The 27,445-nt window shown below is 40.5% G+C and overlaps 1 protein-coding gene across 1 annotated transcript in view; it reads left to right on the top strand.

The window, feature by feature from the left end:
* Window positions 1-25,839, top strand: part of FRY (FRY microtubule binding protein) — a 156,516-nt gene extending 130,677 nt beyond the window's left edge. Inside the window, exons 54-62 of the mRNA XM_088522295.1 lie at window positions 2,777-2,940; window positions 3,712-3,901; window positions 10,174-10,323; window positions 11,310-11,408; window positions 11,819-11,902; window positions 15,568-15,585; window positions 18,483-18,593; window positions 23,600-23,793; window positions 24,371-25,839. Of these exons, the coding sequence (XP_088378421.1) occupies window positions 2,777-2,940; window positions 3,712-3,901; window positions 10,174-10,323; window positions 11,310-11,408; window positions 11,819-11,902; window positions 15,568-15,585; window positions 18,483-18,593; window positions 23,600-23,793; window positions 24,371-24,629 (1,269 nt within the window). The 3' untranslated portion in view covers window positions 24,630-25,839. The remainder of the gene's footprint in view (window positions 1-2,776; window positions 2,941-3,711; window positions 3,902-10,173; window positions 10,324-11,309; window positions 11,409-11,818; window positions 11,903-15,567; window positions 15,586-18,482; window positions 18,594-23,599; window positions 23,794-24,370) is intronic.
* Window positions 25,840-27,445: the final 1,606 nt, after the last annotated feature.

Here is a 27,445-nt window from a genome sequence, read left to right as displayed (position 1 = left end):
CAGATGATTCTACTGCTCTTGCTCTCACTTTCTCCCAAGATATTGGATGTGAAGATTTGGGTTGGTTTTTCGTTTGTTTTTGGGTGGTTTTATGACACCAGGAAGGCACTGTCTGTCATGTCAGAGCTGGTGTCCTCTACAGAAGAGCAGCATAAGAGAATGGGGCAGCGAAGAATGTAAATGTCTTGTGTGACCACCAGCTTTCATTCCAGTTCCTGCCTTCCATGCAGCCACAAATACGTGATTGCAAATAAGGGATGTAGTGTTGCATATAGCAAAAGTCATGGACGCTTGTGGAGGGCAGGGGGCAGGGAAGGAGGTTGGAGCTGGGCTGCCTGTTCTGCGTGTCAGAAAATTCCCCAAGGAAGAAGGGATAGGAGGAAGGGGCTGTGATGAGGAGAGGAGGGGAACCCTGCAAAATAGCGATACTGAAAAAGAGAAACTGATATATGAAAATAAATGTTGGTAGATGAGTTACCTCAGCAAGTACCAGTGGTGGAATCTGGCAGAATTTCAGCTCGGGAACCTGCAGTAAGAGCAGACACCCTGGCAGGGCTCATGCAGCCAGATACATGAGCGACTGGTCGGTGAGTTAAGAATTGCAGATTGCAGGTCACGAGTGCCCTGTAAGCCAGGGTTTCCTCTTTAGTGTCCCAACAGTCATGCAGCAGTGTTCATCAAAAAGTGAAAAGCTCTGGAAAAGGAAAGGTAAAGAAGTAAATAATGAAAAATCCAGTTTTCAGGCAAATTCAGCTAGTCCTGGGACAGCTTTGATACCAGTGAAGTGCATGATCCAAGTTTACAGACACTTGCTAATGTTACAAGGATGGTGTTTTAGTTGCTAAATGTTACACAGGAAGCTTTGTTAGTGTTTCTTTTTGTTTGTTTGTTTTCTGAAACATACTTCTAGTATTCATACTTGCATATTTTTACTGAAAACAAACTGGAGTCAGTAAAAACAAAGTTAAAAGACCTGGTTTGTTATTTATTTTAAGCAAGAAATCATCCAATTTCTGATCAGAAAACCTGAAGCTTGCTCTTAACTGATTTTACTTTATAAGATAACACAAAATCTCTGCTCTTTCCTGTTTCTCTTTTCCTCTGTGTTTCTATTTTCCATTTGGTTATGTTATCATAATCAAAACTATCACCTTTACTTTAAATAGAATAAATGCTGCCAAAAATGACAGCAACAGACAGATTAAGGAAGGCTTTCTGAAATATCTCAGTGCCAAAATGAAGCTGTCAATGATCTAATTGCAAGAAATTAATTAAATTTATTTTCTGTTAAAAGTAGTGATTGCAACACTTAAGAAATCTATAAGAAATTAGTAAGTAGTGATAACACTGTGAGCAGTACAAAGGTTTAGATGTTATTTTATATCTTTTCAAATTATCCCCACTTTCTGGAAGTGTATCCCAATTTAGTGCACACTTTTTTATTTTGCCTTCTGGACATTTTAGGAGACTCTGCTGGGTGTGGGGAGGTGTTTCTTTCTTTTTTATTCCTCCTTCACCAGTTGCCATCAAAATCTGTTTTCCTCATATATGAACTTTCATTGCCGTAATAAACTTAACAAACGTAAGAAAGTTAATATTAACAGCTTCCTGAAGAAGCATAAAACATAAAACGTTTATGCTTCTTGCCACATACTCTGACTTCTATTCTGGTAAATTGGCTATATGGCTTTTGTTTCTTATTTCAGGACGGTTTGTGCTCTGAATCATTTCATCTGGCCTAGACTCAGGAACATTCCTATCCTTCCTGCTTTTAAAAGAAAACAAAACAAAACAAAAATCTTTCTTACTTAATTCTGATCCTGTCCTCTCTGATACAAATCTTTAATTTTCTGAAATTTACGTCCCGGAATTTTTCTTTAAAACTCACACAGGTCTGGTAACTTCTAAGGGCCACTTCTCTCTTCAAATTCCGCTTTTCACAGATTTCCCTCCCTCACGTCTCCCAGCATGTAGATGTACAAGCAGATGCACATGTACACACACACACACACACACACACACACACCCCTTTTGAGCTACCCCAACCAGATAAGGGAGCTACACGCTGCAGTTATCCTAACAGAAACTGCTATGTAGAGATGCTACTGATGCAATGAAAGGCAAAAGGCTAGAAATGAAGAAAAAATATGCAGACTAAAACTGCAAGAGAAACAAAGAAGCAGCAAGAAAGTTCAAAACCTTTAGGTGTTAATGGGCAAAAGCAGAAGGAAATGGTAAAAGTATAATCCTTCTAGTGGCCTGTAAAAAGCTTTGGATAGCTTTTGGCAGTTATTATGTAACTATGAGAAAACAGAGAAAAGGAGAATTGAGAAACAAAAATTCTCAATTCTAAGCATGTATTTAGTCCTCCAGGTGATTCTTTTTCAGCATATTTTTGAGAGTCTTTGATACCTGCACGAAGTGAAAAAATGACAAGAATAGCCTGGCAGGAACAAGAACTCCAGTGTTTTTCCTGAAAAAATACTTCATTTTTATGTCGCCAAATGTGTTGAAATCTGAAATTCTTTGGTGGATGAACTGAGTTGAAGAAATGTCTCTAAAACCAGTATGATTCAAGTCAGCAAGTTAAGCAAATACAGTATTTTTGAAGTGTAACTTCATTTATGTCATTTATAATGTATGGCTTTGCATTTTAACATGATGGCCAGTGTCTTTTTTGTTTTTGTTTAATCTTTTCCAGTTATTAGTGGAGCGAACTCACTGTTTTTCTGTTTGCTGTTGCGTTGCTCATAGTTCTTTATGTTTGCTCCCTTAGGCTGAAGCCATCCATGAAGAGCAAGATACAGCAGCCCATGAAGATGACCTTTCTGGGTCTACAAATGAACTGCCTGGAGCATTTGAATGCAGTGATAGCCTTAGCCTGGATATGACAGAGACTGAGGAGAAAGTTGACAGGCTGGAACATTTTGCTCTTGCCAGGTATAAATTCTTGCTTACACGGGATCTTTTTCACTGTACAACAAAATGGAAGCAAGGCCTTAAGCGATTTCATCATTGAAATTATATTTTGGACATTATAGATGTAAAATGCTCATGAGTATAAGCAGTGAGAATGCCCACTGTGCCTCTATAGTTATCACAAACCCCAAACAGCAAGATTTTCCTTGCAGAAGAATCGAGTACATAATCTGTGCAGTTAGTCATTATGTACATAATGTATTTCATAAAGAGCCAGGAGGATTTTTAAAGATTTGTGGCATTGGCAATACTGCCTAGTGAACTGTTCAAAGCCGTATAATCCATGCATTCATCTTTTTGATGACTTATGGGTCATAAAAGGTCGCAATATTATCAAAAATGCCATCTGTATGTTCTTGAGGCTTGTTTACATGTTTCTGCAAGGCCGCGCAGAGTGCAGCTCTTTCCAATTATGAATGGAGTTCAGTCTGACTGCAGTCAGCCCGGCTTCATGAGAAACTGTAAACTGTATGACAACAACAACAACAACAACAAAAACAGTCTTCTGAAATGGGGAAGGAGAGATGATAATGGTCTGAAGATAGAGACCCTGTTTTGTAGGTTTTTTCTCATTGTGGCCCACCCGTTGCCAATCCTCTGAAGTATTTGTAAAGCTCATGGCTCTTTTTAAAAGATGCCATAATTGGTCCTCTGATTATATCTCTTTGCTAATGCGTACTTTATTTGGGACCTCCTGGGTATTTCAGCAGAGTTTTTCCTATTCTCCCTCAGTTTTGGAGATGCCGACCGGAACGCCTCGCCGCCTCCCTCGCCGTTTTTTTCCGCCATCCTCGCAGCGTTTCAGCCGGCAGCGTGTGACGACGCCGAGGAGGCCTGGCGCAGCCACATCAACCAGCTCATGGGTGACTCCGATGGCTCCTGCGCCGTTTATACATTTCATGTGTTCTCTTCCCTGTTTAAGGTAAAAAAAAAAAAAGTTTAAGACTCAAAAGTCACGTGTTTTAGATTGTTCACAACTATTAGGAGTTAGTTAGTAACTGTAATGAACTAACAGTAACTGTAGCCACTACAATTTTGTGTGTTGCACAAATAACACCAAAATAATAATTTTACCAGATTTTCATGCAGAGCTGTCTTTTATGACCAGTTTTATCATAAGTATATTATGTACCTCACACTTGCAGGTTCGAAGATAACATTACAAGATGTGGATTCAGTTTAAGGAATATTCTCTACTCTGCAAATAGCCCAAAGCAATAACTACAAGAGACAGTAAATAGCCTGCAGCAAATCTGTGTTTTCGTATTAAACTGTTGAAATCTGAGGATGCCTGTGTAAGGTCAACCTGATTAAACACTGTGCAGCCAATCATCTTAATATAAATATCTAGCTGCCATGATGTAGTTTAAATTCCAAACTACAAGTCTATACACCCAAAATCCACTTCTGCCTTCTAAAACCATATGTAACACTAGTACAAATGTAAGCATCCTGCAAAAATATAAGGGGAAAAAAAAGGCAAATATACCAGTTATTCTAAAGAATGATTATTTTCAAATGTACCTAATTTTGAAGGCTGTTTAACTGCATTTTCTTCCGCTTTATGTGAGATGTGTGCAGGATAGTTATCTTGCTGCACCAAGGCACACACCAGCCAAGTATCTTCATGCAGGTAGTTTAAGTTCACATAGTCTCAGACCATAGGGAACTCTTTGAATAGCAAGGTGCCCTACTAATAAACACACTATCTCAAGACCTTTGCAGATATATTTAAGACTATATTGGTTTGAGGAAGAAGCATCATATGTTAGGAATTTTGTTTTCCATCCTGTTTGCTCAGTGTTTCACCTGGGTTAATTCATCTTCTCAAGCTGCATCCTCTGTGTTACGCTTTAAACATTGCACCACTGGAAACATAGGTGCCTAAAGTTAGGCATCCTTTAGAAAACTGTCTGACAAATAACTCTTTATAAAAATAAAGCAAAAACAGTTCTAACCGGAGCACATGACAGCTCGACTTCAAAAATGTGTCCTGTGTTTGTTCATGACACGTATTTCAGCTTTCCTTGTTTCAGGCCTAGAGATTAGTGTTCCAAGAATTGTTTTTCCTTTCACTCACTGTTGAAGGAACTGCTGTCATGCAATTCTGAAATCTAAAACAGCAACTGATCCTGAATAGTGCAAGACCTTAAAATTACCTGTCCATTCAACTCCAACATCTGTCATTTGCTGTTGTGCTCACCTTATTTTAATGAGATAGCCTCCTTATTTTCTTCAGCTGAAACTGGAGGAGAAAGACATAACACTGTTCTTGGAAAAAAAAAATTTCTGCAGCAAAAGCTGAGAAACAGTGAGGAAAATTGAAGGTGCTAGTATGTGTCAACAAACCAATATTTTCTAGCTAAGTGGAGGTATTTTTAACCTGTAAGAATAGCTTTGTTCTCTTATTTAGGGTTAAAACATAGGAGTATTATTATGGATGTGTTTTGGCACTAAGAATGCAGCTCGCCTGGAATTGTTTTTTGTTTGCTCCTTAAAACTCTGCTACTCGTCACTAGCTTAAAAGGCTTTCGACCCTCACCAACAGGAAGTTTCAGAAACAAGCCTAATATGTGCTAGGCTTGCAACATGAAGTACTGCCAAAATATTCAGCAGTGCAACAAAATCCTTGTTTGGAGCAGCCTGTCAACTTAATATTTGAAGTGAAAGAAGTTTGTTTTCCAGGGTACCTATATTTCAGGCTGCATCAAGTTAATGGTATCTTGGATGTTTGCCTACAGCGTGCTGAACTTGTTTAAAATTCCTGAAATTATTGAAGTACTTCTCCTGTAAACTAGTGGTATCTCAGAGATCTATGGATAATCTTTATGGCTCCTGCTCTAAGCTGCCTCTTTGTATTCAGTCAAATCAAATCTCTTCCAGCAGACCCTCCGGTTCCAAGACACACAAATTTGAGAGCTAGCAAGTATTTTTCATAATCGAGCCTTTCTGTTACTAAAAAACTTATTCCTAGCTAGAAGAAAACATCCGGTTAAGAAAAAAAATCCTGAGAATATTTTGTTCTTATTTACATTCACCTAAAACACACCGTGACTGTATACTTACTTGCATATATGACATTCGTATATTTGATGCGTACCTTTTCATAAAGGCTTCCTTCAGGTCTTGCTGGAAGGATTTCAATCGTTCTGAGTAATCTGCACCCAGAAGGACAGAACTAAGATAACTCATTATAGAACTAATAACTCATTGTAGTTGCAAAACAAATGCATTTAGTGAAGTAATAGACACCAATGTGTCCGTGATCAATCTGCAGTCACAGACCACTTGTAAAAGAGTAACCAGGTCTTTTCCTACAAAATTCTGCCTTCCTGATGATTCTGCGTCCTGAATGTGCTTTGTTGATTGTTCCTACTGAGGTGAAGAACTTTGTCCTTTTTTCCTTTCTGCAATTTACCAGGATAATTCTGAATTATACTCTGGTCCTCCAAGGAGCTTGCAGCCCTGCAGCTTAATCGTCCATGCGTTCAATAAGCACGTTGCAAATTCCATCATTCAGTATTTCCATTCATGCCTTGGGTAGTGCCTACCTGAGACAAATCCCAGTGTTATCCTGTTAGATTTGTCTTTCCAATTGGTTACCTCTAGGCCAGACTTCTCTTCCCTACTTATAGGATAGTAAATGAATTAATGTATAACAGATCAATTGCTTCTGTCCCTAAGTAAAGCTTTTACCCTTTGTGGAAATGAGATTGGCTTGATATGATTTGTTCTGAATAAAGTGGTTTGCCTGTTATTCATCCCCAATGTGTTCCCACATTTCCTTAAACCCTGGGCTCTCATTTTTTTTGAGATGAACACTTTCTTCAGGTTTTGTATGACTCCCTGAGTTGTCAAAGATAATTGTGGCTCCTAGACCTCTTTAGCTATTTTAGCCCTAATCCCCAGGGAGGTGAAAATTTCTGAGTGCTTTCTAGCGAGATCTGTTCTCATCTGATTTGCTAGCTGTTTAAGCTGTATAGATGTCCTTTCTGGGAAAAGAAAGGTAAAAGAAGGCATTCAGTAATTCTGTCTTTTCAGTAACATTTGTTAGTAGCTATTCATCTCCAGTATGAGTTCTGGTTCTTCCTCTTAAGTATTTCTAGAACAGTCTTTTGTCATTCTTTCTGACTCTTGCTACTATTAGTTGGCATTTCAGTCTCTGGCTGTGGTGCCTACATTGTCATGCTATTTTTGGTGCCCAAATTTAGTGATTTAACCCAGTTTCACTTATTGTTCTCTCTTTATTTTTTTTTGCCTTTCTCTTTGCATGAGCAAAATATTAGTTGTTTAGCCGCATGCATATCTTAATATATTTTCTGTCTTGCTGTTAATTCCTCTTCCCTACAAATCCTGCATGCTTTGAAGTATTTATTTCTGTAGCCATCCCTTCACTGCCTCAGAATCAGTCATTCTTCGCCAGGAGGGGAGCACAGAGCTACAACAGGTCACCCCGAGAGGCTGGGGAAGCTCTGACCTTGGAGCCTGAAGGACGCAACTTGGCTTGACCTAGTCTGATCAATAGTCCTGCTTCAACTTGAAGTCTGAAGTAGGTGATCTGCAGAGGTCCCTTCCAAGCAACATTTCTAGGATTCTGCTCCATAAGCCCTTTTTGTCCAATTTGCTTTCCATGTTTAAAGTCTCAGCTAGGTCTTTCAGTTCTTAGGATCAAATTGGAATTTCTCCCTCCAAAACACAATTAGCAGTTTCAGAAATTTCAGCTAGCACCAATTTCACCAAAAACTGTGACTGAATCTTTATTTTGAGAAGATAGCTAAGCAGAGATTTCCCAGTGTCATCAGTGCCAGTGATTTGAATGATTCTGCTAGTTAATCATAAAAATATTCATTTACTGGGTTTGGTGCCCTATGCTAGAACCCAACAATGTCAATATCTCTGTCATTTCCCAATCTTTATTATTATTTAGAGACTTTCAGAATTATGTGTTCTGCCTTTTGATATACATGGCAAAATCCTTATTCTGGAACCTGCCACTGCTTCTTAACTGAGCAAATCTAATTAGTGTTCCAGCTATGGAAATTATGCTGCAAGTATGTGATGAGCTACCTAATGTTGTCATTCTGATCATGCACTATGATTTTGAGGTTCTTTTGCTTATTAGCCTACTCCTTCTGGCTATTTTTGTTTGTCTGTTTTCCAATAATATGTTTTCTTCTAGCTTTAACCACTTGTTCCACTGTGTAATGAACAATTTCAGTTTACTGTCTTTGGGCAGAAGACATACCAGCTTCATTCTTACTAAACAGGCTAACATAATTCATGTGTAAGTGATGCCCAAATGTATGAGTTGGATTGAAGGCCCACTTTGAAAGTCTGATCTGTATAAATTATCTAGTGGAATCTGTGTTTTTTCATTCTGTTCATGAAAAGAAAATAGGCAACTACTGTTCTTGAAAAGAAAATAGCTCTGGCTTCAGTTGATTTATAGTAGAAACAGTCGCTTTGTTCAGACTCAAAAATTGCATCTATCTGTTTTTTAGCCTGCAGCATTTGTCTGATCCCACAGGAATTGTGAAGATGGTAACATGGACAAACAAGAAATTAATTGCATGAATATTTATTCTTCACATTCTGTGATCACAGCCATTCAGAGAAACAATGATTTACGCCCTTTTATGAATGTTGGTGCCCATGAGCACCAAGCCAGTGCTGTGCACAGGTTATTCTTCATGCATTTTCATGATTTTTTTTTAATTTGTCCACTGTCTGTAAGAAAATACAGATGGCTAGGGAAAGATCATAAAATATTAAAGTATTAGAATTATGTCCTGCCCTATTTTGCCAGTGCAATGAACCCAGCTTCCTGTCAGGGTGGGAAGCTGGGAGCTTTCTGGGGGTCACTGAATCCAACTGCTCCATCCTCTGCTGTAAATGGTGCAACAGAGAGTCTGGACAACAGACAGGCTGACACATGTCACGTTTTGTTTCAGTGTTGGAGTAAAAGGATAAAAACACATGATAAGACAAGTATCAACCTCTTCTTGTCTACTATCAGGGCCAGTTCAGGTGCTTTAGAGAGAGGTTTACAAATAAGCAATTACTTAATAATTCGTCTGTAGAGAAAACTGTTTTAGACATCTTATCAATTATTTTTGCTTTATACCCCCAAACTGATAGTCTATAAAGCTTTGTTTTTAAGTCCACTCTTACATTATCCATAAAGTTCTGGATTCAGCTCAGCTGATTTTTGGTACTTCACTTACATGCCCCAAAGTAGAAGCAATAGCAGATTATTCATATGTTAGCGATCAGAATAGATGTTTGAAAAGCGCTTAGATCTCTCTGATAGGGAATACTTACACTGATATGGGTACAATATACATTCCTCTCAGAAATGCCTATGGTTAAGTGAGATAAATCGTGTAGAAATGAATTTTATTTTAAAAACCATGTTACTCCCACCTGCTGAGCTGCTGTCCTTAATGAGGTATATTTTGGTAATGAAACCTGCTGTGCATGTATCTGTATAACTGTTTCACTTCCTGGAAGACTAACATTGTTTTTACTTATTATTCATTTTAATGTATTATTTATGTATTTGCTGGAAAAAGAAAAGAAAAAAAAAAAAAAGAAAGTAATAGACCTAGACTGCCTCTGGAAGGCTGGACTGTTTTAGAACAAAAAGAAAACCTTCTGAGAAGAATAATTCCCGGATGCAATGCAGTATTTCTGGAGTGCTTCCAAGCAGCAGGAAAAGTTTTTCCCACAGGGGAAAACAGAGCTACTTTTATGATTTTTCCATGCTGCTGTTTGGCATTAGGATGTTCTTTACATTATCTGATTAGCCATTTGACATGGAATAGTAATAAAACAATGCCCGGAATGGGCAGAAAAGTATTGTGTTTATCAACTCAATTAACTCTGTAGAACTAAGAAAAATGCTACATGAGTGTAGAAGGCTTTGTAAAGAATGAATCACCTTTAAAGAAAAGAAATACATTTCAGTAGTAGATATAAGTTCTATGACTAGTTTCACAACTGCCCAGTAGAAGGAACTTGTATCCACCATGACAGTTATTACTCAGGATCCTTGAGCAAACATTCAGTTCTCCACAGGGAGATGTTCTCTTTTGCACACGTTTTATGAAGAAAAAAAATGCATAGCATTTGTTTACAAAGGAAAGAAGCTTGTACTTGAGCGAAAAATGTGATAGGCCCTGTTCTGCTTTACAGAATATTCAGAAACGATTCTGCTTCCTAACGTGCGACGCAGCTAGTTACCTGGGAGACAACCTGCGAGGAATAGGCTCCAAGTTTGTCAGGTCTTCTCAGATGTTAACATCGTGTTCGGAATGTCCGACCCTTTTCGTAGATGCAGAAACAGTGAGTATATTCCTTTAGAAAGCCACTTGCTGCACTGCAGTGGGTTATTTCACTGGTTATTTCGCTTACAGTTGATTCTTGAACAAATATGTCAAGAGGCTACCCGCCTCCTCTCTCTGACTTCATATCTCCTGTTCTGGGACATGTGAAAAAATTGCCTACCAGACCCAGATAGCTCTCTAAAAGGAAATGGAGAGCTATTTTTTGCATATTTTGGTATGAAAGATGACAATATCTTCTGTGACCGAACTGTGCTGTGAGCTGGGTGATGAAACTGTGTAATAGGAAATGAGACCAGTCTTCCCAGGGTTCTTATTCTGACCCTATTCATCCAGCAGTCTCAGGTCCGTGTGGCCTCGTGCAGGAATACAGAGGTAGGAATTTCGAAAGTGTAATCCCCGACCAGCTTTTCACCCCCTGCTGTGACCATGGGAAAGATGAGGCTTTCATAGAACCATAGAATACCTAAGGTTGGAAGGGACCTCTAGAGATCATCTAGTCCAAGCCCCCTGCACACGCAGGGTCACCTAGAGCACGTGGCACAGGACTGCGTCCAAGCGGGTTTTGAAGATCTCCAGAGAAGGAGACTCCACAACCTCTCTGTCACCCTCACTGTTAAGAATTTTTTCCTTAAGTTCCTGTGGAACTTTTGGTGCTTCAGTTTGTGGCCAAGAGCTGTGCAGATTATGTCCTTCTTAAGATATGTGCGATATTTTATTTTAGAGAAATCCTATGTTGTTAAACACGGAGGACAATTTCATCTCCAGAATGTGCACAGGCACTGTTGGGTTTTCAATATAATATACACTTTCTATATATTGTATTGATATAAATATAAAATCAAATATTTTTCAGTAGCAATATCTTTAAATCTAAGTATTATTTTCCAAAGCCTTTTCTGTTCTGTCCTTCCAGTTCTACTTTTTTTTAAAAAAAAATCCTTTTATAAGTGACATTTACTAACCATTTGAAATTAATTTCTCCAGCTTCTCTCCTGCGGTCTTCTTGAAAAGCTGAAATTCAGTGTTCTAGAACTGCAAGAGTATCTGGACACATATAACAACAGGAAAGAAGCAACTCTCTCGGTAAGCTGGACTATATATATATAGATATATATATATAGTATGTATATTTATTCTTTGTCATGTGACTGCAAATCAAATCAGGGCTGGTTAAATGAATATTAACTAAAACAATGTGTTTCAAATATTGGATTCATTAAAAGTTATTTCCAGAACATAGGAACCAATGCTAAAAAAAAAGACAATTGCATCCCTTAAAATCTTTTCTAATATTCCTGGTCTTTCCTTTACCCTACCTCATTTTCTTGATATGTTCAATTCAAGTTACAGCCAAAGCAAATTGTCTGCTGCTGGAATAAGGAATTCAACTACAAATTTTTGTGCTTACATACTATACTGTGAAACTGAAATATTTCTGCAAATCAAGCTATAGACCTTATTTATATCTTCTTTTAATTTCTCTCTGAAAACAGTGGCTTGCAAACTGCAAGGCAACATTTGCTGGGGGCTCACGAGACGGAGTTATCACCTGCCAGCCAGGGGACTCAGAAGAGAAGGTAATGAACGAGCAGAACCATTTCACGCCTCTAGAGTGACACATCTGACGTATCTTTTTCTTGGAGCCTCTGGAGTCTGATGCCTCCTTGTCTGTGTGCTGGGCTTGGGCATAGCCCAGTTCTGCGCTCGGGGCTCTCAGGCGCCCGTGTTGCCTGTCACAGCAGCAGTCTCCCACTACACAGTGTCCCTGACCATCTCTCCCGTTGGCCTCTGCTTCCACATTGTGCCCATTGCACCGAGAGCCGCTGGAGTCAGTCTGCCCAGCAGCACCTGGTTCTTTTGGACTTGATCTCCGATTCCCGAAATGTGAGACTTGTCAGATGTAAAACCTGTAGACTGGTAGGAACAAAACAGTGACTGTGAAGTAAAATGATTCATGCTGTACAGAGCTATTTATGGGAAAACCAAAATACCTCTTAGATCTCTTTTGAACAGAGGTTTTACAAAGATGCATGAATGTATCTATCCACATACACACACGCACAAGTATATACCTCGTGTATTGATTCCAGTTAAGGTATCAATTTTTTTAGAAAACAGCACCATCAGCTGGTATCTTGATTGATACAGTATGAACAGGAAATAGTTGGTATCTCAGTGAAATACTGTTTTGTGACTTTTTTTCTCTGAGGGAAAAAAGAATGAAGGGATGGGGAAAAGGGTAAGTTGAGGAAAAGGAGCTAGAATCAGGAAACAGCATCAGCATGTAGAAAAACACTGACATCTCCTCTCTCCATGTTTTGTAAAAAAAATGATGACATTTTCACCCTATTTTACACCATGTTTTAGCCATTTTTTTCAGATCCTGTTTTCTTCTCAAGTTGGTTTCAGTTTATTCCTCTCTCTGTCACCTCCTACAATTTTCTTTCCTTTTGTTTTTATATTAATATCTCTTTCCTTCATCTCCCTATATCTCTGCCTGTCTTCGTTCTCCCATGATTTTTCATTGCCCAGTAATCCCAAATCCTTGTCACCACTGCATTTAAATTTCCTCAATCCTATTAGCCTTAAAATCTCTGGATAGAATCACACCTCCTGGCAAACTAACTGGCATTGGCATCAGCAAAAGTTACACATACTTTCCAATACATTTAAATAAGAGATTCCTTTCCTTGATTTGAGTGATACACAGGTATATTATGAGTGAACTATTCCCAAAAGTTTTTTTAAAAAGGGGGGTGGACCTGGGACACATGCTACTACCTCTCCTGTGAGAGACACCCTGAATAGTGACTTTGGCCAGTAGATGTTACATGGCTTGCTCTGTACAGCGTATTCCTGCTCTTCATCCCTTTTGTTAAAATATACAAAATGGGATGGAGGATAACATGTCCAGCTGATGACCAACTTTGTTTCTCTTTTAAAAAAGTAGAGCAGAGCAAATGTTATGAAGAAATAGATAATGAACTGAGCCCATACTTAGAGGGCCTAAAGTATCTGAAAGTTAGAAGTATCATATTCCATTTGTATTTTTTTTTAGTTAAATGTTCTGCTTGAAAATTAAAAGTATGTTTTGTGAAGCCAGGGTTAATGTCTTTACTGCAGAAAAGGAAGATTTCTCATTCCTGCAGGAATCCCTGGTCTCTCCCCAGAAATGTTCTTTCAGCCCAAAATGTATGTTATTCCTTGGAAGTTGACATGAGGACTTTGCTGAGATAGTTCAAAGTGTGCCTGTTGCTTTGGGTTTCCTTGTGGCTGCAGGTTTGGACAGGTGTGATGTTCACTGGCTGCTTGAAAGACTGTGCAAAATATGCCAAGACTGATCATTCAGTATTTCCACCTACCACAGACACTACTTGAGCAGGGACTAAGAAATGTCAGCTAGTTCCAAAATTATCATCTTGTCAACCTCCAGGGAATATTTAAATTTATGCTGTAGGATATAGAAAGAGGAGTTAAAATCATCAAGGTACAGAGCCATGTTAAGTAAAGTACCAGTAATTTAGGGATACGTTGCGATATTTATTGAAAGATCAGTATATTTTCTTTCAGTGTTGGAGGGTTTTCATGTAAGATGAATCTTTCTTCCTTCTTCCCTCCGCCCTCTCCAGAGGACTAAAGACAAGTTTTGCAAGACTGTTTTTCTGGGGGAACTATGACCACAGAATTCACTTGCATGCTGCTTTCTTCCTTCTCCTATAAAGTAAATTCCATGGCAAGTTAGAAATCATATATGGATTTGAATACTTTTAAAAGCCCAAATGAAACTTAGCAGCATGCTGAAATTCAGAGGAGCCTCAGATGCAAACAAGATTTGAAAACCTCACAGCAGCATACCTGCGACTTCCCTGCAGCACAGTGATCTGTCTCCTCGCTTCATCTTCTTGTCTTAAATTTAGCTTTACAAAGCTTGACTTACCTGAACTGTAGGCAATTTGACAAGATATAAAGGGCTTTTTTTTCGGAGTACTCTCTACAGGGAAAAATATTCAAATAAATGCACAAAATTGAACATCAGGTGTAAAGCTTAGTTTGTCAGGGTTGTATGGAAGAGTAGGAAAATAATTTTAATACATTTTAATAATAAAGTCTATGGAAAGAAGCCAGGCGGAAATGTTTGTCTATGCTGAGTTAGCATTGTTTAACATTTCTACATTTGCTGCTGCCTTTGCATTGATGGTAATATAAATAATTTTAATAAAAATTACAAATGTTTATTCACATTGTGTTTGTATGCACTGACATCTGGCTCTAACAGGGCAGATGTCCTTGTGGTTTGTTAGTTACAACCATACATGCTGGCTCTGTTGATCTAAGACACCATGAGGATATAATATACATAATATTGAAAGCTGCATTAGAAATGCACAATTGATTGATACAAAGGTTAAGTTCTTGACAAAGAAAAGAGGTCTTCTCTTTGAGGATAGAAGTTTATTTCTGAGACATTATTCTTCTAATCACTGAAGTGCTACAGGTCAATTAGACATTTTATTTACTATTGCAACAGGTCTATTGCTCCAGAACAATTTAAAAAAAAAATCAGTGAATTGTTACTGGTGAGAGGAGGAAATACAAGTCTGTCTGAACTTACAGCACTGCCATGGAATTGAACCAATCTGTCATTTTCCTTGGATTTATTATTATTATTATGACAGCCATAACTTGAGTTAAATGCAGAATGTTTCCATTGGAATGTGCCAAGTAATAAACTCAACAGTCACAAGCCTTATCCTGAAAATTTCATTAGCTCTGTGATATCCAAAAATTGAGGTATTAATAAATAACCAAATATTTATAAATAACAAAGTTCAGTTCTGTCAATCACTTGAAAACCCTGCATTTTGAGTACTTCTGCGATATGAGCTCAATCATTTCAGTAATAGAGAGCAAATTTAAGTAAAGGCGTTATTTCAAGAGTTTTCTAACACCATTTTACTGCTGGTTCCAGAATAGGATAAACCAAAACTAATAAATCTGAGGAGCTATCTAAGAATATTTAGTCTGTTATTTACCATTAAAATTAAAGCTTGATTTTATTTGGTGAGACTGCTGTGCATGTTGTATGTGGTATTTCCAACCAGTTGTCAGGTTGAGGCAAGCATTGCTAATACTGCTGACAAGTTATGCTATTAAAGATGGGCTGTGCTTCCTATTGCATGCGTTACACTGACACTATACTTTCTTTCCTTTCCTTTTTTCCTGTGCCATGCTTGCTGTGTAGCAAATGGAATCTCTTGCAGTAAGTTGAAGTTCTTTCATATTCTTTGTCCATCTCTAGATGGACTAATATACCCCAATTTTACTGATTTACCTCTAAGCATGCTTTCCTTTCTCATTATGATTTTTCTCTGTAGAAAATGTGTTTCTACATGCAGTGACTAAAATAATTTACTAAGGTGTGTTTTGCGAAATCTAAAAGTACTATGGCAAGATTCTGACATTTTTCACATGCTCTTTAGAAGGGTCATTTGAGATAAATTTTAAAATTTAAATCTTTGCTATTTTAAAATTCTTATTTTTTATTTTGTCTTTATGGAAAGCTACCATTTATAATTGATGATTACATTTCAAAATGTTCTTGTTTATATATTGATGAATAGTTTCACTATTATTGGTTTCTAATACCCTGGAAGAAAGAAAAAAGAGTCTGGCCTGATTCTTAAAGATGACTTTAGTTTGTCTTAATTCAGTTTAGCAGCCGGTGGGGTGAATTAGCAGCCAGTAAAAGTGAATTATTGCTCCTCGAGGACTGAAAAAAAACCACGAGTTACATGCCAAGCTATCCTGAGATTTTTTTTTAATTATGTTATACTGTACCGTGGTTTTCAGTTCATTTTTAACTCCCTGACAGCTTCAGGTATATGCATGTTTAGCTGCTAGTTAGTGTTGCCAGTTCTCCAAAACTTCACCCGAGTGGTTTCGACCCAGGCTGCAGAAATGCCGAGCTGAGTCCCCACTGGTGACCCAGCTGGCACCAGGGAGCAAACATGGCCGCTCACAGTCCCACGTCCCAGGGTGACACGGCTCCTGCGTGGTCGGCCCAGCCTCTGTCCTGCCTCAGCCTTCTTCAAGAGATACCCAAGCCATGCTTTAAAATGTCACTTCTCATCTCAGGATGTGAAAGTTTAGCCAGAGATGCAGTCTGGGTAGTGCTGTGGCCTCACTTCCAGAGAGCGGCCTCTGGGCAGATTTAACAGACTGAGTCCCTCGTGTCCTGCTTTACATTCTCTTGGCCATTGGCACATTTGGTACCTGCTCACAATGCAGTCCTGTCCTAGCAGTTCACACATCCATTTCTGCCTTTTTTCCCTCCTTCTCCCCACCTTGGATCCTCCTGCCCTCCCTTCAGCTCCTGCAGATCCCAGCAGGCCTGCTGGGATCCCGCTTCGTATTTGGGAGGCAGCAGCCTGACCCTGGATCCCCCAGCTGAGGTGCCAGAAAATGCTGTTTTTCCACAGCAGCATGGAGCACTGATGAGGCAGATTTACCCCACCACCCTCTGCTTCTGTGGCAGAGCTCTCCCAAGGTGTGGGCAAGCTACCAACATGGAGCAGAAGGAGCTCCATGAGGTGAAGAGCAGCTAACTTGATTCTAACTTTGTTCTCCTCCTGCCTTACCTTGCCCCCATGGAGCACCCATGGTGGGTTTCAGCAGATGGATGGCTCTGCCACGTTGTGGTGGTGCCCTGAACTCACTGTTTGTAGCTAGGTAGTTGCTGCCCATCCTTGCCTGAAAAAGTAAGTCGTAATTTGCCAAAGAACTAGGGTTTGACCTCAGCCCCTTAGACTTGCCTGGCTTGTAGAGAAATTTGGAGAACTGGAGACACTAAAAATGTGGTTCTGGTTTTGATTTATTAATACAAACTCTTGCGCTTTTTTTTCTGGTATACCAAAGCATATATAAGCAAACACTTCAGTCAAGTTAATGCTTATGATGTTTTTTAAAGGATTTTTTTCTTAATATTGTGCTGGTATTTAGACTGACCGTCAATTCAGCAAATAGCTGAAGTACATGCAGGTAGCTTAGCATGTACAAGGTGCATTAATGCAGCATAGACATTGGTAGCATCCTCTTTTTTTTCTGATATGTTTGGCATGAAACTCTGCTGTAACTTCCCCAAGCAAATGCAAAGATCTCTGATCCCACCCTTGGTCACTGTGTCCGTGTAGAAGGCAATTCAGATAAGGGTTCCATGTCTGTGAGTCGTTCCTGCCAAAGCAGTGGGAAGCTTTCTCAGTTGTGCTTGCAGAAATTTTACTTCTTCCATAATTTGTGAAAGGTAAAATATAGCCCTGCTTCCCTGTCCCCACCTGTGGAAGTGCTGGATGGCCGTCCTGAGGGACACCCAGGTACCAGCACTGTGAATGTATTAACTTGTCTTCTCCAGCACACACGGACATTTCATTTGACTTTGAGGTGCCTAACATCTTCCATGCGCTGCTGCTCCTCACACCTGGAGAAACAAGTTAATATTCATAAACAGCATCTACTTATTCCTGGGCAATATGTAGAGGCCACTTTTTTCTTTTCTTTTCCTTTCTTTTTACACGTGCAGCACAGTCTGCCTATTGTATGGCTTCATTAGATGGTGGGAAATCCATGAGCTGAGGTCTAAGTTGCAGAGCTGGCATTTTTGCCTTCCCTCCCCTGGCTGGATTTTCTGTTCTCTCCTCTCATAGAAGCACATAAGAGCTTTGACCCTATAGAGACATATTGTTGCTTCTCTTTGGATTTCCATCCTCTCGGAGGCCTTTGGCCATTTCTGAATATCTGAAAAGTTTTATGTTCTATATGGCAAAGCCATTTTTCCCATTCCCTGCCTCTGCTTTCCTGCTGGAAAATGATAATAATTAAGCTAACCTATGTAAACTGCTTGGAGATCAATGCTGACAAGTGCTATGTTTTGATTTTGATTTTCCATATTGTATATGACCTACCTGCAGAAGGAGTAGTATATTACCTGTTTTCTGATAATATATAGTATATGTGTAGTATATGATCATAAATTAGTTAAAAAAATGTTTTTTGATGGAGAACTAATAATTTATGTCTCAAATGTATTTTATTAGCTGTTAAAAGATAGCCCAAATCACTATTCTTTATTAATTATTTATTCTTCTGTAAATTTTTCCTTAGCAACTGGAACTGTGTCAGAGATTATATAAACTCCATTTCCAGCTGCTGTTGCTTTTTCAATCCTACTGTAAACTTATCGGGCAGGTGCATGAAGTCAGCTCCATGCCAGAGGTACGTAAGAAACACTACAAAGTCTTCTACTGAAAAAGCACTTTACCTTCGTCTTCTTATTTTTCTTTCTGTACTGCTGATGATTGACACCAAAAGTTTCACTATTTCACCCTAAATACAAGTCAGCAAAGAAAATAATTCAATACACCAGCATCTTCATTAAAATATAGTTGAGTTACTAGTTTTGGGGGTTTTTTTGACTTTACTTTCAGAGACCGGGTTCTTTTATAAAACGAGTCTTCAGAAGTCATTTGAGTATGGAGTCTTAAATTTACCCACATTCTCTGCTTGTATAGTGTGCTCATAGTGTGTGAACTATTTGCAGAAGTGATCCTTTTTTTTTGTAATTGAGATCTTATTTTCAGAGAAACTGAGCTCTTTTTAATGATGTAATTTTCACAAGCACTCTTAAAATATTTTTAACACAATATTCTATATATTTTCTCTATATATCTATTTTGACACAGATAGGTGACTCTTTTATATATATCTACACATCTTACTTACAGAAACACTTCAACAATATTGTAAAGCAAATTTATTTCAGAAATTGCAGAAAATTTGTGCTACTTTGAAAAATGCATCTTTGCACTGTAAATTGAAAAATCATCACATAAGGAAATACGTTAAATAAGTTACATTCCCATATGTATTTATTTTCCTGGTAAAATGTGTATTTAAGAATATAGAGGGAGCAAACAATTTTACTTTGATAATAAGCATAAATCAAGATTTCAAACTATAAAATGTATTTTGTAACAGTTTGCAGTAGTCTGCAGATTGTTTAGCAAATAAAAATGTTCTGTTTAATTAGAAGTGTTGTATACAGCACAAGGAGCTTGAACACATTGTATTTTAAGTAGCTGTTCTGAAGGCTCTGTGATGTGGCTAGGATGTTCACATTTCCGAGAAGGAAAGAATTTAGTATTAAGGGTAGTCTAAATAGAATATTTATAAATATTTTGTTTTCCTTATTAGAGGAATGATTTCTGTAGCAGTATGTGACAGTTATTATTTTGCTACAATGTTTGTTAGAAATGACACTGCATGCAGAACTGGGGAATACCAGTAAGAGCTCTTGCACCGTGGAAATAGCATGTTTTGCTGGAGTATTATTTAAAGTATTATTTAAAGGAAGCAACTGTTAGATGTGTCACAGTGGTATGTTTTTTTTTAAACGTATATGTACATTAACTGGTAGATCTTAAAAAAAAAGTTCATTTATGAATTATTTATCAGCCATTTTAACTTCTCAGCCTGATAAAGGGTTACACAATTCCACCCCATCTCTTAATCGTATCAGATTCTGCATGTGTTCTGTAAATAAATAACATCATTGCTGCTAGCAGAAGTAAATGTTGTTTTCAAAGGATCATAGAATCATAGAATGCTTAAGGTTGGAAGGGACCTCTAGAGGTCATCTAGTCCAACCCCCTTGCACACGCAGGGTCACCTAGAGCACGTGGCACAGGACTGCGTCCAAGCGGGTTTGGAGGATCTCCAGAGAAGGAGACTCTGTGGGCAGCCTATTCCAGTGCTCTGTCACCCTCACTGTTAAGAATTTTTTCCTTAAGTTCCTGTGGAACTTTTGGTGCTTCAGTTTGTGGCCATTACCTCTAGTTCTATCGGTGGCCACCAGTGAAAAGAGACCAGCACCATCCTCCTCACTCCCTCCCTTGAGGTACTTATAGACACTGATCAGATCCCCTCTCAGCCTTCTCTTCTCCAGGCTGAACAGGCCCAGCTCCCTCAGCCTCTCCTCATAGGGCAGATGTTCCAGGCCCCTGATCATCCTTGTGGCCCTGCGCTGGACTCTCTCCAGCAGCTCCACATCCCTCTTGTACTGTGGAGCCCAGAACTGGACACAATACTCCAGATGTGGCCTCACCAGGGCTGAGTAGAGGGGCAGGATCACCTCCCTCGACCTGCTGGAGACGCTCTTCTTAGTGCACCCCAGGATCCCAGTGGCCTTCTTGGCCACGAGGGCACACTGCTGCCTCATGGTCAACTTGTCGTCCACCATGACACCCAGGTCTTTCTCCGCAGAGCTGCTCTCCAGAAGGTCAGTCCCCAGCCTGTACTGGTGTCTAGGGTTATTCCTCCCCAGGTGCACGACCTTTCACTTGGCCTTGTTGAATTGCATGAGGTTTTTCACCGCCCAGTTCTCCAGTCTGTCCAGGTCCCTCTGGATGGCAGCGCAGCCCTCTGGGGTATCAGCTCCTCCTCCCAGTTTGGTATCATCAGGAAACTTGCTTAGGGAGCACTCTGTGCCTTCATCCAGGTCATTGATGAATAAATTGAACAGGACTGGACCAAGCACAGACCCCTGGGGGACACCACTACCTACAGGCCTCCAACTAGGCTCTGCACCACTGATCACCACCCTCTGAGCTCTGCCATCCAGCCAATTCCTAATCCACCTCACTGTCCACTCCTCTATCCCACACTTCTGGAGCTTGCCCAGGAGGATATTGTGAGGGGCAGTTTCAAAAGCCTTGGTGAAGTCAAGATAAGTATCCACTGCTATCCCCTCATCTATCCAGCTGGTCGTTCCATCATAGAAGGCTGTCAGGTCAGTCAAGCAATATTTCCCCTTGGTGAATCCATGCTGACTACTCTTGAGCACCTTCTTGCCCTCCATGTGCCTGGAGACAACGGCCAGTATGAGCCGTTCTGTCACTTTTCCAGGGGCGGAGGTGAGGCTGACTGGCCTGTAGTTGCCTGGGTCCTCCTTCTTGCCTTCTTTGAAGACTGGCGTGACATTGGCCTTCTTCCAGTCTTCCGGCACCTCCCCTGGTCTCCAGGATCTTTCAAACATGATGGAGAGCGGCTTAGCTAACACAACCACCAGCTCACGCAGCACTCTGGGGTGCATCTCATCAGGGCCCATGAATCTGTGGGTATTGAGGTTCCTTAGGTGCTCTCTGACCCAATCTTCCTCTACCCAGGGCAAGTCTTCCTCTCTCCAGGCTTCTTCTCTTGTCCCTAGGGCCTGGGGCTCTAATGGGCTGCCCTTGGTAAACACCAAAGCAAAGAAGGCATTGAGCAACTCTGCTTTTTCTGTGTTATTCGTAACCAGGGTGCCCATCTCGTCCGCCAGCAGACCCACATTTTCCCTGATCTTCCTTTTGCTGTTAATGTATTTGAAGAAGTTTTTCTTGTTATTTTTAACATCCCTTTCCAGATTGCGTTCCGAATGTGCCTTAGCTTTCCTTTTCTCATCTCTGCATTCCCTGACTACGTTCCTGTATTTCTCCCAGGGGACCTGTCCTTTTTTCCACATTCCGTATACCGCTGCCTTCTGCTTGAGCATTGCCACAAGCTTCCTGCTCATCCACGCAGGTCTCCTGTCCCCTCTGCCTGATTTCTTACACACAGGGATGCCCTGTTGCTGGGCGTGGAGGAAGTGCCACTTGAAAACTAACCAGCTCTCTTGGGCCCCCCTTCCTTCTAGAGCACTAGCCCATGGGATTCTACCGAGGAGGTCTCTGAAGAGGCTAAAGTTGGCCCTCCTGAAGTCCATGGTTGCAAGGCTACTTACAGCCCTGCCTCCTCCTCGTTGAATCCTGAACTCCACCAACTCATGGTCACTGCAGCCGAGGCTACCCCCCACCTTCACATCTCCTACTAGGCCCTCCCTATTTGATAGCACGAGGTCCAGTAGCCCACCTCTCCTCGTCGGCTTCTCCACAACCTGCGTCAAAAAGTTATCGTCGACGCTCTGCAGGAACCTCCAGGACTGTTTGTGCCTGGCTGTGTTGTCCTTCCAGTTGATGTCAGGGTAGTTGAAGTTCCCCATGAGAACCAGGGCCTGTGACCTTGAGGCAATATCCAGCTGACTATAGAAGGCCTCATCAACCTCCTCGTCCTGGTCAGGTGGCCTGTAGCAGACACCCACCACAGTGTCTCCCACATTAGCCTGCCCTCTAATCCTTACCCACAAGCTCTCAACTCGCTCATCCTCCACTCCCAGGTTGAGCTCCATGCATTCCAGTTGCTCTCTCACATAAAGAGCAACTCCACCACCTCGCCTTCCCAGCCTGTCCTTCCTGAAGAGCACATGGCCTTCCATGGCAGTGCTCCAGTCGCGTGAGCTATCCCAGCATGTCTCTGTGATTTCAAAGAGATCATGATGCTGGGACTCCACACAGATCTCCAGTTCGTCCTGCTTATTCCCCATGCTCCGTGCATTGGTGTACAGGCATTTCAGGGAAGTAATTGAGCCTGCAGGTTCCCCAGGAAAGGTGAAAGAGGACCCTCTGTGATCATTTCCTATCCTCACTTCCCCACTAGCATACTCCCGCTGGACGCCATCTGACCTAGGCTGTGCGGTACTGTTCGCCGTGTCTGTGTGACACTCCCCTTCCCCCTTCTCACCTAGTTTAAAGCCCTCCTAACCAGGTTGGCCAGCCTTTTGGCAGAGAGACGTGTGCCCCTCTTGCTGAGATGGGTCCCATCATTCCCCACTAGCTGGTGGTTATAAAACAGAGTCCCATGGTCATAGAGGCCAAAACCCTGTTGCCAAGCCCAGTGGCACAGCCAGTTATTAATCTGCCATATCCACCTTCTCCTCCTTGAATCCATTCCCCTCATTGACAGGATAGAGCAGAACACTACCTGGGCTCCCATACCTTTGACGGCCATCCCTAGGGTTCTGAAGTCACGCTTGATATCCCAAGTTTCTTCAACTTTTCCACTGTGACACAGAAACAGTAGCAATATAAAAAAGAAAAGATTGTTTAGAAAAATATGCACTCTGGCACGTTAGCAAGCCAAAATTATAGTACAGGATTAGAGAAAACACAGAGATTTAAAAAAACGCCACTTGTATGTTCATTGCACTGTGTAGACCATAGGTGTGAAGAGATGTCTTTGTTAAAAAAGGGTCTTTTCCAAATAATATGTACATCTGATAAAACAGTAAGAGCAGACTGGAAATGCACTACTGCATTTTGAGCTTATGGGGAATGTAAAAACGTATCTCACATCTCTTTTCCTTGGAACAGCTGTTAAATATGTCAAGAGAATTGAGTGAGTTGAAGAAAAATCTTAAGGATGCCACTGCTGCAATTGCAGCCGAGCCTCTGAGCGTGGAATCAGAGCCCACATTCAACTCTACAGAAGCAGCTATTCAGTCCATGCTGGAGTGTCTGAAAAACAATGAACTGGTTAAAGCTGTGCAACAAATAAGAGAATGCAGGCAAGTTTTACTGCATGGTTGGCACTGGACTTCCATGTTTTTAGAAAAGCATGCATTGTTTATCTCCCAAGGCTTATCCTACACCTAATGTGTTGACTTATCAAAGGAGGTCAGTGTTTCAGGAATATACCTGGCACATTGGTGTTACCTCTTGCTGAGGTGTCCATAAATAAAGATACCGAATCAGTAATATAAACATACATGTATAAAACACTTACCATGTTCAATTATATCGCTTAGATCAAAAGTACTACTGTAATGCTCTTGAGAATCTGTGGATCTAATTCCTTAGCAAGGGCATGGCATTGACATCAGCTAACATTCAGCCCAATTTCTATTTCACTTATTTGAATGAGTTTTCTTAAGCTCTTTTTAGAAAATAGGAGTTGCTCTTTTCTGTGGTTACAGTAACCAATCTTTAGAGTCTCACTTACAAAGGAGCAGCGTAAAACAGTGTGTTGCTTTAGGCTTATAAACATGTGCAAGTCATTTTACCTTTTAGAGCTCTATCACCTAGTTTCAACCTGTGCTAATAAATCCCTAACGATATGCACATTGTTCTCCTGTTTGATTGCAGGATTTTGTGGCCCAATGATATCTTTGGAAGTAGCTCTGATGATGAAGTCCAGACACTACTGAACATTTACTTCCGGCACCAAACCTTGGGCCAGACTGGCACCTATGCACTGGTGGGCTCCAACCAGAGCCTGACTGAAATCTGTACCAAATTAATGGAACTCAATATAGAGATTCGTGACATGATTCGCAGAGCTCAGAGTTACCGGGTCATCAATACTTTTCTTCCAGAGTCCAGCGTTTCCGGCACAAGTCTCTGACAGGACTCGTGGGTCCTCTTCCAAGCTGGGAGTGCTGCCCTGCTGGAGTGAGGTGGTTCAATGTCTTCTCAGCCTTACAAAGGTTTGGTCAAACTGCACTCACTCTTGTTACATTTAGGATTTCTTCTAAAAAGGTATGGGCAGAACATCAAATGTGTAGCAATACTGTCAGGACAAAGGTAGCATAGAGCATCCAGGACAACATCCTTGGTTCTCTGTTGCACAAAAACCAGTTAGCATTTCACTGAGCAACTGCAACTCACTACTGAAGAAGTGACTTCCATCGCATACCAAAGCCTACTACACTGAACAATACTTCCTTTATAGCAAATTAATTTTAGGTTGGCAAAAGTGCAATGTTTCCTTCACAAAATAATATTTTTTTGTTAAAAAGCCTTGTACATTTTTTCCTTTTTTTCTCTTTCTTTTATTTTTTGGTTGCGTGAAAGATGGGCAGAATGAAGCTGGCCACAGAACCTCGCAAACTTGTTGGTCAAAAGCTGAGCGCCTGTGTATATGAAACAAATTGTAAATGGACTACAGTTCAATGTACACTGTAATTTGAATATGATTACTGTATCTGAAAACAACGAGCTGCTATGAAGTACATTTCCTAATGTTACTAGGCTACTGTCTCTGAAGGTACTGGATCATATTGTAGAGGTCTGTTCTTAGGCCCCCAGGTATCATGAATGGTCTTGGTAGACTTTCTTGCTTTTTTTTTTTTTAAGGACCTTGGCTGCTTTTTACTAGAGGGTTGCTTTTATGAATATATTTATACTATTAAAGGATGGTTGATCTAACTTAACTTGCCATTTTGTAGGAGAAAGAGTCAATCTTTCCATCACAGTCAAATCTTTTGAACTGTTATGCATGCATATTTTTATTTAATATAAATTTGGAGTATAAAAAGTAAAAATATTAACGTGAAATGCAAGTTCTCATGTTAAGTTTCTTTAAAGAGATGTCTTATTTTATTTGTAATGTATATATAAAAGTCATACCTGTACGGTTTTTTCTTACATTTAACTGCTGTCCAGTGTTAAATGTATGCATGTAAATCTGTTGCACATCTGAGACACTTTTATTCTGACAACTATGTAACTTATTCACTCTGTAAATACACTTACCGTTTTTGTGAGGTAACTTTGGTTGATATTTGGATCAGTAAATCCATTTAACTAAAATATAAAGTCATATATAATCACAATGGAGTATGTGCTGGTTGTGCAGATCTTGTTCTCGTCTCAGTCTGTGCTGTTGCCAATGGCATCAGTGATAACCAGCCCCTAAAAGACAACTTGGTCGTGGTTTGTGGTGGAATGGGTCCTTACTGGAAGAGACCAATGAGAAGCATAAGGATTTCTTTGTCAGACTGTAGTTGCAACTCAACTGAGAAGGGTAAATCTTACTCAAAGAGCAGCTTAATAATTCAAAAATAAAATTTAAAATGTGGGTTAATGTTTGTTTATGTTAAAAATGTCATTATGCTGCTATTAGTTCCATCTTTCGTCTCAGAGCTTTTTTCTCGTACTAAAATTAAAAGCTGTCCATCCTGCCATATCAGCTTAGGCTCTGAGAATCAGACAAAGCCTTTTCCCCTCTGTGCCTTTTTCTTTTTCAGCATGCTTGTTGATGCATACAATGGGGTAGAATCCATCCCTTTTAGGGGTGTTCCAATTTTTTAGTCAGTCCACTGGGCACTGCAGGCCATTTGTAGTGGCCAATCTGTTTAAAAAGAAGTTGCCTGTTCATCACACACTTGTTTTTTTTCCCGTGTAAAATAATCAGCAATGACTAGAGAAATCTTCAGCTTACAGTTACGTATTTCACTTCTAAAAGCTATCCAGAACTGTAATCAGGGCAGCCTGCAGAAAATATGTTGGTTGGTGAGTCTGCTTTATCACTTTCCAAAGTCATGGCTATGTCTCAAATCACAAGCAAATTCAAGTTGGAAGGAGCTTTAGGAGATTATCTAGCCCAACCGCATGCTGGAGGCAGGGTCAGTGATGAGATCAGAACAGGTTACTCAGGCCTTTATCCAGTCAGATCTTGAAAATATTCAAGGATGGGGTTGCACAAGCTTCCCGGGCAACCCTGGGCACTGCTTGATTGTGCTGCAAGAGGTCTTCAGAAGCTGACCAGATTGTAGTCCCTTGAGTTGACCATTTGGCCCTTTTGGAAGGGGGGAGCTTGCAACATTTGCTTTTCTCCAGTTATTCTCCCTGGTGAAGTCTTTCTAAATGAGATTGGCTTCACAAAGATCTCAGGCAGTTCCCTCGGTTTAAGAGTTGTAATTAGGATGGGGTGTGGAGGCTGGTGTGACAGGCTTGTGGCGGTGCAGCGGCTACAAAAGGTAGGCTACGTAAAACACAGGTCTGCTGCTCAGTGGGGCAAGGGCTGGCATGACAAAGGGCTTGGGACAGGCTGTGGGACACAGCAGGGTGTTTTGCTTACTTTTTGTCCTGGTTTTCATTGGTAAGGTTGTTCCCCAGATCCCTGCGCTTATGAAGAGGGTCTATGGGAGGTATCCACATTGCCTGCAGGAGAAAACAGACTTAAGGACCGCTTAGGCCAACTGGACAAAACAAGTCCATGGGATGTGACTTGTGACCGGCTGTCCTCGCTGAAAGCTGTGGAGCCCAGGGGAGGCTCCTGGTGACCAGAAAAGGGTAAATGACATGATCATCCTCAAGAAGGGGTGTCTGGAACCACAGACCCGTCGGCTCCACTCAGTCCCCAGGAAGGCTATGGAATGAAATTGCCTGTAAGCCATTGGCAGAGACAAAGAGAGGGAAGGGGAAACAGTCAGCAGG

The sequence above is a fragment of the Tinamus guttatus genome, unplaced genomic scaffold, assembly GCF_059628265.1.
Source record: "Tinamus guttatus ecotype Peru unplaced genomic scaffold, ASM5962826v1 Tinamus_guttatus_pri_ptg000150l, whole genome shotgun sequence".
Taxonomy (NCBI): domain Eukaryota; kingdom Metazoa; phylum Chordata; class Aves; order Tinamiformes; family Tinamidae; genus Tinamus; species Tinamus guttatus.
Note: the sequence above shows the minus strand (reverse complement) of the source record. Positions and strands in the feature narration are given on the sequence as shown.